General features: G+C 52.2%; 1 protein-coding gene across 1 annotated transcript in view; it reads left to right on the top strand.

Moving 5' to 3' along the window:
* Window positions 1–495: 495 nt before the first annotated feature.
* The window catches only part of LOC118564488, a 72,425-nt gene continuing 60,958 nt past the window's right edge, over window positions 496–11,962 (top strand). The window contains exon 1 of the mRNA XM_036142678.1: window positions 496–760. Within this exon, the coding sequence (XP_035998571.1) occupies window positions 756–760 (5 nt within the window). The 5' untranslated portion in view covers window positions 496–755. The remainder of the gene's footprint in view (window positions 761–11,962) is intronic.

Here is an 11,962-nt window from a genome sequence, read left to right as displayed (position 1 = left end):
TTGGTCACTAAGAGGCAGAGCATCAAACATCTCTGCTGAGTTTCTGTTGGAACTGTTGATGATGGATTGATGAGTGGATGGATGGATGGATGGATGGACGTTGCTTCAGGATATTTGATCAAACATCTGCTGAGTTCTGCTCTCTGCTCAGCAGTCATCCCTGAAAACTACAAGTCAGGAGCAAAAATTCAGATTCTGTTAAGATTACGTTTCACACTGAAGCCACATCCATCCATCCATCCATCCATCCATCCATCCATCCGTCCGTCCGTCCGTCTGTCCATCCCTCCATCAATCCGTCCGTCCATCCATCCAACAGGACCTCAGCAGTTTGCAAATTTCTTTTGTACTAAAATTCTATCAAAATAAAAGTAACTTTATTAAATCATCTATATAATCCTTAGATCAGGCTCTGTTGGATGTAATTAAATGAAAGATAGAGTAAAATAATTCACAAAATCATTAGTAAATTTTTCTTGTAGCAAGAATAGAAGAAGAGAAACGAGAGGAACGCAAAAGAAAACAAGAGGAAGAGAAACGCAGGAAGAAGGAAGAGGAGGAAAGACGTCTGGCAGAGCTGGAACGAGCCAGGAGAATCCAGGAACAGATTTACAGGGAGAATAAAGCCTGTGAGATGTTCTTCAAGGAAGCTCGGGAAAGACTTGAGGAGCAGCAAGCGAGAGGACAAGTACAGCAGCAGCAGAGTGAGGTTCTGCACCAGCTGCTGGACGATCACTCAGCTCACATCGAGAGGGATGAGGTAAAGTTCAAATTCTTCTGGTTTTACCACATTAACTATGATGAACAAAGTAAAAGCAGACAAAATCACGACAGTCGTTGACCATGGCTGTTGTCAACTAGAACAAGGTTTAAGATCTGCCCACCTCTTAGCGCCTCCATGAGGTCCTCACAGAGCTGCAGCCTTCTACCATGAATAGGTCCTGGAGGTCCGGTGTCCTGCAACTTTTAGGTGTGTCCTGGTCCACCACCTGAATCAAATGGCTGAATTTCCTCTTCCGTCTGCAGTCAGCTTCTCCAATGACCTGATTATCTGACTCAGAAAAATTGCAGGAAACTCGACCACGAGGACTGGAATTAAAGATCCCTGCTCTATAATGCTGTGGGCAGAAACAAGCAATGATCTTTGAAAAACAGTTTAATGAAACATCCTTGGAAGTGTGGAAAATAGGAAGCAGGTGCACACAAGACTTTGTCCCCTGACCTTGTCCCGCTCATAGGAGAAACCTTTATCAGCAGGGGGGAGAACATCACTACACACACACAAACATTGTCTTACATTAAAATCTCTCAAAATTAAAAACAAACAGGGATATATAAGGACCCAGAATTCAACCAGACCAACAGAGGTTCAGAACAGGTTCTGTTTAAAAAAACAAAACAAAATGGGACAAAAACCAAAAAGACAGTCACAACAAAAACACGGCAAAAAAACAATCCGACCAGCTGAGCAGACAAATGCAGAAACAGGGTGGCTCAGATCTCTGGAGAAAAAAGGGTAAAAAAAATCCAAAAGGAAAACATGAACAGGATCTTGCTAGAGAGGATTCACTCAAATAATCAACAAGACAACCTGGCACTGATGTCTGGACTAAAAAGTTTATATGGAGGTGGAAACAGGTGAAACCGTTGAGAGATAATTGCAGGAGAGGTGGAGTTAGGCAGGTGTGCAGAGTAAGTAATTAGACCAGACATCTGAGCTGAGGTCCAAAACAAGAACAGATCAGAAACCAAACCTAAAGAATAACTGCACAAACAGGAACAAAAGAAAACTTAAAAGAGAAAACTAAACAGTGGCAGAATGCAAGTAAACTGATTAGATAAACAGAATCAAAGTACAAAAATCAAACCCAAACTATGACAGAACCTAAACTAAAACAGAACTCAAACTATGACAAATGTAACTCCAAGTCAGTCACACTTTTGTGAGATCAAACTGTTCGTTTAAGAAGCAAAATTGATTAATCATCAGGTTCACATGCTGTGGTGTAAATGAAAATACAACAGGTGGAAACTAGAGGCAATTAGTAAGACCCCTGAGACGCCCTGACATCTTCACAGATGAAAGCAGGTTCTCACTGAGCACATGAGAGATGTGACTGGAGATGCCGTTGTTATGATCTGGCTCTTAGACCACAACAAATCAAAGGGAAGCCATGCATGGGGTAACTTAAAAGGGGAATTTATTTGACAAACCAAATCATAACTTATTGGATAGGAGAGGGAAAGAGAGAAAAAGGAGGCAGAGAGACAAAAAAGAATGAGCTCAACTCCTCCGAGCTGATCTGGTCTGGTCTGGTCTGGTCCGGTCGGGCTTCCAGGTGAGGAAGATGGCTGATTCTTAAACTGGGCCTGATGTCAGTCTGGCCAGCTGCCTCCACTCCCAATCAGCACCAACTAGGAGCTCTACCCAGGGACTTATAGGAAAGGCCTTGGGCCGTAACACCGTGAAGAACGTTCTGCTGCTGCAGCACCTCCACCAGTGGCTTAGTCATTCTTTGGGGGCTTGCAGCCACCATGTTTCCCCAGAGGTAGTCTGACTGCCTTCAGGGGCAGAGAAGAGGTCCTCAGACCCATTAAGACCATCTGCTGGTGCGGTTGTTCCTGGTTACTCCTGGTAGACCTTGTGTGGCTGGAGTGAGTCCCTCCCCCCCGACCCTCACACCTTAATCCAACTGAGCACATCTGGGACATCATGTCTCCATCCACCAATGCCACGTTGCTCCACAGACTGTCCAGAAGGTGGAGGATGTGTTAGTCCAGGTCTGGGAGGAGATCCTCAGGAGATCATCCTCCACCTCATCAGGAGGTGCCCAGGTGTAGTAGGGAGGTCCTACAGGCAGGTGGAGGCCACAAACTGGTGAGCCTCATTTAGACTGGTTTAAGGACATTACATCAAAGCTGAATCCTGTAGTGTGTTCCTTCACTTTAATTCTGGGTGTTGCTCCAAATCCAGACCTCCATGGTTTAATTTTTTTATTTCCATTGATACTTTTTTAATTATTTTGTAGCTCATTCAGCTATGTAAAGAATAAAGTATTTAATAAGAATGTTTCATTCATATCTAGGATGTGTTACTTTAGTGTTTGTGGTAAAGCATATTGTGTCACTTCCTGTTATCACGGTGTGAATTGCGGTCTGTTGCTCCAGACTCTCTCGCTTTTATCTTTAATCTCTTTGCTGTAGGATCTGTTTCTAACACATAAGTACTTTTAAAACATTTTCTGTTGCTGCACATCATGTTTGGGAACTCCTCGTGTTTCATACGGTTTGCTTTCTCGGCGTAGTAAGAGGGCACTAGCCTAGCTTTAGCCTCACAATGGCTTATTTTCCTAGTCTTTCATCAGCTTCTCCGTCTCTGTCTAAGTCTCCCCCTATCTCCTGCTCTCTGTGTCAGATGTTTAGTTATTCCTCTGCCTCCTTTACTAATAATGGTACATGTAATAAATGTTTTTGTAGCTTTGGAGGCGAGGGTGTCAGAAATGGGGACTCGGCTCCGTGGTGTTGAAAAGCCCCTTTGCTAGCACGGAGCCACATAGAGTAACTTCACTTAGTGGTCCTCCAGAAGCACCCGAGCAGCCGGGTAAGCAGGCCGGCTGGGTGACAGTTCGTAGGCAGCATAGCTCTAGATTTCAGCCCCCAGTTCACCACCAACCCGTCTGTGTTTCTAACAAATTTTCTCCACTCAGCAACACACCCACTCATAACTGGAGAACTTTCTGTGAAAAACCTGGTCTGATCCGGAGCATCGGCATCCATCCTACTTTGGATGGTGCAGCTCTTCTTTCTAGGAATCTGGCCGGATTTATTAGTTCTCCTAAATGCTGACAACCCAGGGTCCAGACCAGAAAGCAGAGCCGTAGTTTAACACACCTCTCTGCAGCTTCTGTACTGTTACCCACCCATTATCCTATTGAGACGGTGTCTTTCCCACGGCCAAAACTTAACAGATCAAAAACTGATCTGAAAGGAACAAATCATAAAAATATAATAATAATTTATATGGCTCACTTTGAACCAAAAAGTAAAAGTATTAAATGTGGTCTATTACATTTCAATCTGAAAAACTCACACAGAAAGAAAAGGCAATTTTATTGATACAATATTTTAAGAGTTTGGCGCTCAGACCTCGGCAGGAAAAATTCATGCTGAATTATACTTCAATATGCATAAGCAGGCGTATGAGAATAGGGATATTTCCCCCCAAAATTGCCGAGGTCGAGGCCGGTGCGTCTGTATGGTCGAAAGACAATGAGACTTGGATTAAAACCAAAAACAGGGACAAGTAGGGTGAGTTATAGAGGAAAAGTGCTGCAAAGGCAAAGAGCTGCGAAGGCTTACCAAACAGGGCCGGTTGCCGTGAAGGCCTACCAAAATTGAGAGAGATGAATGGGAGGTGTATGGTAAGGTGCATGAATAGAGATGGTCAGTCTCAGGATGATACTTGGAACTGAAAGGCTTGCAAAGGGGAATGTCTGAAGCGAAATACGACATTAGTGCAATGGTTCTTGCGCTTGCCAAAAAGCAGGCCGAGAGATGATTTGGAGTTGCTGTTTAAGGTGAACACTGGATGATGATTGGGCTTCGAGGAGGTGTGGCTCGAAGCGAATGCTCCATCGGAGACGGACAAGCCTCTGGTTGAATGGAAGTAAGCAAGAGTTCTTCGGTTGTATTTCCGGCTTTAGCATCATTTCAAACTAAAGACTCACAAAGAGAGAAAAGCGATAAGAAGAATTTATTGATACAATGGTTTAAACTTTGGCGCTCGGACCTTGGCAGGAACATAAACAGTGATTTATACTTTAACGTAGATAAGCAGATGTATGAGAATAGGGAAATTACCCCCCAAAAAATGCCGAGGTCCAGGCCAGAGCAACACAGGAATACACAGGGAGCATGGCAGGGAACACACAGGGAGCATGGCAGAGAACATGGCAGAAAACATGGCAGAGAACGCAGGGGGTATGGCAGAGAACGCAGGGAGTATGGCAGGGAACACACAGGGAGCATGGCAGAGAATGCAGGGAGCATGGCAGAGAACGCAGGGAGCATGGCAGGGAACACACAGGGAGTATGGCAGAGAACGCAGGGAGTATGGCAGAGAACGCAGGGAACACACAGGGAGCATGGCAGGGAACACACAGGGAGCATGGCAGAGAACGCAGGGAGCATGGCAGAGAACGCAGGGAACACACAGGGAGCATGGCAGAGAACGCAGGGGACACACAGGGAGCATGGCAGGGAACACACAGGGAGCATGGCAGAGAACGCAGGGGACACACAGGGAGCATGGCAGAGAACGCAGGGGACACACAGGGAGCATGGCAGGGGACACACAGGGAGCATGGCAGAGAACGCAGGGAACACACAGGGAGCATGGCAGAGAACGCAGGGAGCATGGCAGAGAGCATGGCAGAGAACGCAGGGGACACACAGGGAGCATGCAGAGAACATGGCAGAGAACGCAGGGAGCATGGCAGAGAACGCAGGGAACACACAGGGAGTATGGCAGAGAACGTAGGGAGCATGGCAGAGAACATGGCAGAGAACGCAGGGGGTATGGCAGAGAACGCAGGGAGCATGGCAGAGAACATGGCAGAGAACGCAGGGGGTATGGCAGAGAACGCAAGGAGCATGGCAGAGAACGCAGGGGGTATGGCAGAGAACGCAGGGAACACACAGGGAGCATGGCAGAGAACACACAGGGAGCATGGCAGAGAGCATGGCAGAGAACGCAGGGAACACACAGGGAGCATGGCAGAGAACGCAGGGAGTATGGCAGAGAACACACAGGGAGCATGGCAGAGAGCATGGCAGAGAACACACAGGGAGCATGGCAGAGAGCATGGCAGAGAACGCAGGGAACACACAGGGAGCATGGCAGAGAACGCAGGGAGCATGGCAGAGAACGCAGGGGGTATGGCAGAGAACGCAGGGAGCATGGCAGAGAACACACAGGGAGCATGGCAGAGAACACACAGGGAGCATGGCAGAGAACACACAGGGAGCATGGCAGAGAACATGGCAGAGAACGCAGGGGGTATGGCAGAGAACATGGCAGAGAATGCAGGGGGTATGGCAGAGAACGCAGGGAGCATGGCAGAGAACGCAGGGAACACACAGGGAGCATGGCAGAGAACGCAGGGAGTATGGCAGAGAACACACAGGGAGCATGGCAGAGTATGGCAGAGAACGCGGGGAACACACAGGGAGCATGGCAGAGAACGCAGTGAGCATGGCAGAGAACACACAGGGAGCATGGCAGAGAACGCAGGGAGTATGGCAGAGAACACACAGGGAGCATGGCAGAGTATGGCAGAGAACGCGGGGAACACACAGGGAGCATGGCAGAGAACGCAGTGAGCATGGCAGAGAACACACAGGGAGCATGGCAGAGAACGAAGGGAGTATGGCAGAGAACACACAGGGAGCATGGCAGAGAACGCAGGGAGTATGGCAGAGAACACAGGGAGCATGGCAGAGAACATGGCAGAGAACGCAGGGAGTATGGCAGAGAACACAGGGAGCATGGCAGAGAACGCAGGGAACACACAGGGAGCATGGCAGAGAACGCAGGGAGCATGGCAGAGAACGCAGGGAGTATGGCAGAGAACACACAGGGAGCATGGCAGAGAACGCAGGGAGCATGGCAGAGAACGCAGGGAACACACAGGGAGCATGGCAGAGAACGCAGGGAGTATGGCAGAGAACACACAGGGAGCATGGCAGAGTATGGCAGAGAACGCAGGGAACACACAGGGAGCATGGCAGAGAACGCAGGGAGCATGGCAGAGAACACACAGGGAGCATGGCAGAGAATGCAGGGAGTATGGCAGAGAACACACAGGGAGCATGGCAGAGAACGCAGGGAGTATGGCAGAGAACACAGGGAGCATGGCAGAGAACATGGCAGAGAACGCAGGGAGCATGGCAGAGAACGCAGGGAGCATGGCAGAGAACGCAGGGAACACACAGGGAGCATGGCAGAGAACGCAGGGAGTATGGCAGAGAACGCAGGGAGTATGGCAGAGAACATGGCAGAGAACGCAGGGGGTATGGCAGAGAACGCAGGGAGTATGGCAGAGAACATGGCAGAGAACGCAGGGGGTATGGCAGAGAACGCAGGGAGCATGGCAGAGAACGCAGGGGGTATGGCAGAGAACGCAGGGAGTATGGCAGAGAACACACAGGGAGCATGGCAGAGAACACACAGGGAGCATGGCAGAGAGCATGGCAGAGAACACACAGGGAGCATGGCAGAGAGCATGGCAGAGAGCATGGCAGAGAACACACAGGGAGCATGGCAGAGAGCATGGCAGAGAACACACAGGGAGCATGGCAGAGAGCATGGCAGAGAACGCAGGGAACACACAGGGAGCATGGCAGAGAACGCAGGGAGTATGGCAGAGAACGCAGGGAGCATGGCAGAGAACGCAGGGGGTATGGCAGAGAACGCAGGGAGCATGGCAGAGAACGCAGGGAACACACAGGGAGCATGGCAAAGAACACAGGGAGCATGGCAGAGAACATGGCAGAGAACACACAGGGAGCATGGCAGAGAACGCAGGGAACACACAGGGAGTATGGCAAAGAACACAGGGAGTATGGCAGAGAACGCAGGGAGCATGGCAGAGAACGCAGGGGGTATGGCAGAGAACGCAGGGAGCATGGCAGAGAACGCAGGGAACACACAGGGAGCATGGCAAAGAACACAGGGAGCATGGCAGAGAACATGGCAGAGAACACACAGGGAGCATGGCAGAGAACGCAGGGAACACACAGGGAGCATGGCAGAGAACACACAGGTAGCATGGCAGAGAACACACAGGGAGCATGGCAGAGAACGCAGGGAGCATGGCAGAGAACATGGCAGAGAACGCAGGGGGTATGGCAGAGAACATGGCAGAGAATGCAGGGGGTATGGCAGAGAACGCAGGGAGCGTGGCAGAGAACGCAGGGAACACACAGGGAGCATGGCAGAGAACACACAGGGAGCATGGCAGAGAACGCAGTGAGCATGGCAGAGAACACACAGGGAGCATGGCAGAGAACGCAGGGAGTATGGCAGAGAACACACAGGGAGCATGGCAGAGAACGCAGGGAGTATGGCAGAGAACACAGGGAGCATGGCAGAGAACATGGCAGAGAACGCAGGGAGTATGGCAGAGAACACAGGGAGCATGGCAGAGAACATGGCAGAGAACGCAGGGGGTATGGCAGAGAACATGGCAGAGAACGCAGGGGGTATGGCAGAGAACGCAGGGAGCATGGCAGAGAACGCAGGGAAATCACAGGGAGCATGGCAGAGAACGCAGGGAGTATGGCAGAGAACACACAGGGAGCATGGCAGAGTATGGCAGAGAACGCGGGGAACACACAGGGAGCATGGCAGAGAACGCAGGGAGCATGGCAGAGAACACACAGGGAGCATGGCAGAGAACGCAGGGAGTATGGCAGAGAACGCAGGGAACACACAGGGAGCATGGCAGAGAACCCAGGTAGCATGGCAGAGAATGCAGGGAGTATTGCATAGAACACACAGGGCGCATGGCAGAGAACGCAGGGAGCATGGCAGAGAACGCAGGGAACACACAGGGAGCATGGCAGAGAACGCAGGGAGTATGGCAGAGAACACACAGGGAGCATGGCAGAGAACACACAGGGAGCATGGCAGAGAACACACAGGGAGCATGGCAGAGAACACACAGGGAGCATGGCAGAGAACGCAGGGAGTATGGCAGAGAACACAGGGAGCATGGCAGAGAACATGGCAGAGAACGCAGGGAGCATGGCAGAGAACGCAGGGAGCATGGCAGAGAACACACAGGGAGCATGGCAGAGAACGCAGGGAACACACAGGGAGCATGGCAGAGAACGCAGGGAGTATGGCAGAGAACGCAGGGAGTATGGCAGAGAACATGGCAGAGAACGCAGGGGGTATGGCAGAGAACGCAGGGAGCATGGCAGAGAACGCAGGGGGTATGGCAGAGAACGCAGGGAGTATGGCAGAGAACACACAGGGAGCATGGCAGAGAGCATGGCAGAGAACACACAGGGAGCATGGCAGAGAGCATGGCAGAGAACACACAGGGAGCATGGCAGAGAGCATGGCAGAGAACGCAGGGGGTATGGCAGAGAACATGGCAGAGAATGCAGGGGGTATGGCAGAGAACGCAGGGAGGCATGGCAGAGAACGCAGGGAACACACAGGGAGCATGGCAGAGAACACACAGGGAGCATGGCAGAGAACGCAGTGAGCATGGCAGAGAACACACAGGGAGCATGGCAGAGAACGCAGGGAGTATGGCAGAGAACACACAGGGAGCATGGCAGAGAACGCAGGGAGTATGGCAGAGAACACAGGGAGCATGGCAGAGAACATGGCAGAGAACGCAGGGAGTATGGCAGAGAACACAGGGAGCATGGCAGAGAACATGGCAGAGAACGCAGGGGGTATGGCAGAGAACATGGCAGAGAACGCAGGGGGTATGGCAGAGAACGCAGGGAGCATGGCAGAGAACGCAGGGAAATCACAGGGGAGCATGGCAGAGAACGCAGGGAGTATGGCAGAGAACACACAGGGAGCATGGCAGAGTATGGCAGAGAACGCGGGGAACACACAGGGAGCATGGCAGAGAACGCAGGGAGCATGGCAGAGAACACACAGGGAGCATGGCAGAGAACGCAGGGAGTATGGCAGAGAACGCAGGGAACACACAGGGAGCATGGCAGAGAACGCAGTGGAGCATGGCAGAGAACGCAGGGAGCATGGCAGAGAACACACAGGGAGCATGGCAGAGAACGCAGGGAGCATGGCAGAGAACGCGGGAACACACAGGGAGCATGGCAGAGAACGCAGGGAGTATGGCAGAGAACACACAGGGAGCATGGCAGAGAACACACAGGGAGCATGGCAGAGAACACACAGGGAGCATGGCAGAGAACACACAGGGAGCATGGCAGAGAACGCAGGGAGCATGGCAGAAGAACGCAGGGAGTATGGCAGAGAACACAGGGAGCATGGCAGAGAACATGGCAGAGAACGCAGGGAGCATGCAGAGAACGCAGGGAGCATGGCAGAGAACACACAGGGAGCATGGCAGAGAACGCAGGGAACACACAGGGAGCATGGCAGAGAACGCAGGGAGTATGGCAGAGAACGCAGGGAGTATGGCAGAGAACATGGCAGAGAACGCAGGGGGTATTGGCAGAGAACGCAGGGAGCATGGCAGAGAACGCAGGGGGTATGGCAGAGAACGCAGGGAGTATGGCAGAGAACACACAGTGGAGCATGGCAGAGAACACACAGGGAGCATGGCAGAGAGCATGGCAGAGAACACACAGGGAGCATGGCAGAGAGCATGCAGAGAACGCAGGGGGTATGGCAGAGAACATGGCAGAGAATGCAGGGGGTATGGCAGAGAACGCAGGGAGCATGGCAGAGAACGCAGGAACACACAGGGAGCATGGCAGAGAACACACAGGGAGCATGGCAGAGAACGCAGTGAGCATGGCAGAGAACACACAGGGAGCATGGCAGAGAACGCAGGGAGTATGGCAGAGAACACACAGGGAGCAATGGCAGAGAACGCAGGGAGTATGGCAGAGAACACAGGGAGCATGGCAGAGAACATGGCAGAGAACGCAGGGAGTATGGCAGAGAACACAGGGAGCATGGCAGAGAACATGGCAGAGAACGCAGGGGGTATGGCAGAGAACGCAGGGAGCATGGCAGAGAACGCAGGGAACACACAGGGAGCATGGCAGAGAACGCAGGGAGTATGGCAGAGAACACACAGGGAGCATGGCAGAGTATGGCAGAGAACGCGGGGAACACACAGGGAGCATGGCAGAGAACGCAGGGAGCATGGCAGAGAACACACAGGGAGCATGGCAGAGAACGCAGGGAGTATGGCAGAGAACACAGGGAGCATGGCAGAGAACGCAGGGAACACACAGGGAGCATGGCAGAGAACGCAGGGAGCATGGCAGAGAACGCAGGGAGTATGGCAGAGAACACACAGGGAGCATGGCAGAGAACGCAGGGAGCATGGCAGAGAACATGGCAGAGAACGCAGGGGGGTATGGCAGAGAACATGGCAGAGAACGCAGGGGGTATGGCAGAGAACGCAGGGAGCATGGCAGAGAACGCAGGGAAATCACAGGGAGCATGGCAGAGAACGCAGGGAGTATGGCAGAGAACACACAGGGAGCATGGCAGAGTATGGCAGAGAACGCGGGGAACACACAGGGAGCATGGCAGAGAACGCAGGGAGCATGGCAGAGAACACACAGGGAGCATGGCAGAGAACGCAGGGAGTATGGCAGAGAACGCAGGGAACACACAGGGAGCATGGCAGAGAACGCAGGGAGCATGGCAGAGAACGCAGGGAGCATGGCAGAGAACACACAGGGAGCATGGCAGAGAACGCAGGGAGCATGGCAGAGAACGCAGGGAACACACAGGGAGCATGGCAGAGAACGCAGGGAGTATGGCAGAGAACACACAGGGAGCATGGCAGAGAACACACAGGGAGCATGGCAGAGAACACACAGGGAGCATGGCAGAGAACACACAGGGAGCATGGCAGAGAACGCAGGGAGCATGGCAGAGAACGCAGGGAGTATGGCAGAGAACACAGGGAGCATGGCAGAGAACATGGCAGAGAACGCAGGGAGCATGGCAGAGAACGCAGGGAGCATGGCAGAGAACACACAGGGAGCATGGCAGAGAACGCAGGGAACACACAGGGAGCATGGCAGAGAACGCAGGGAGTATGGCAGAGAACGCAGGGAGTATGGCAGAGAACATGGCAGAGAACGCAGGGGGTATGGCAGAGAACGCAGGGAGCATGGCAGAGAACGCAGGGGGTATGGCAGAGAACGCAGGGAGTATGGCAGAGAACACACAGGGAGCATGGCAGAGAACACACAGGGAGCATGG

This window comes from Fundulus heteroclitus, chromosome 11 (genome assembly GCF_011125445.2).
Source record: "Fundulus heteroclitus isolate FHET01 chromosome 11, MU-UCD_Fhet_4.1, whole genome shotgun sequence".
Classification (NCBI taxonomy): domain Eukaryota; kingdom Metazoa; phylum Chordata; class Actinopteri; order Cyprinodontiformes; family Fundulidae; genus Fundulus; species Fundulus heteroclitus.
Note: the sequence above shows the minus strand (reverse complement) of the source record. Positions and strands in the feature narration are given on the sequence as shown.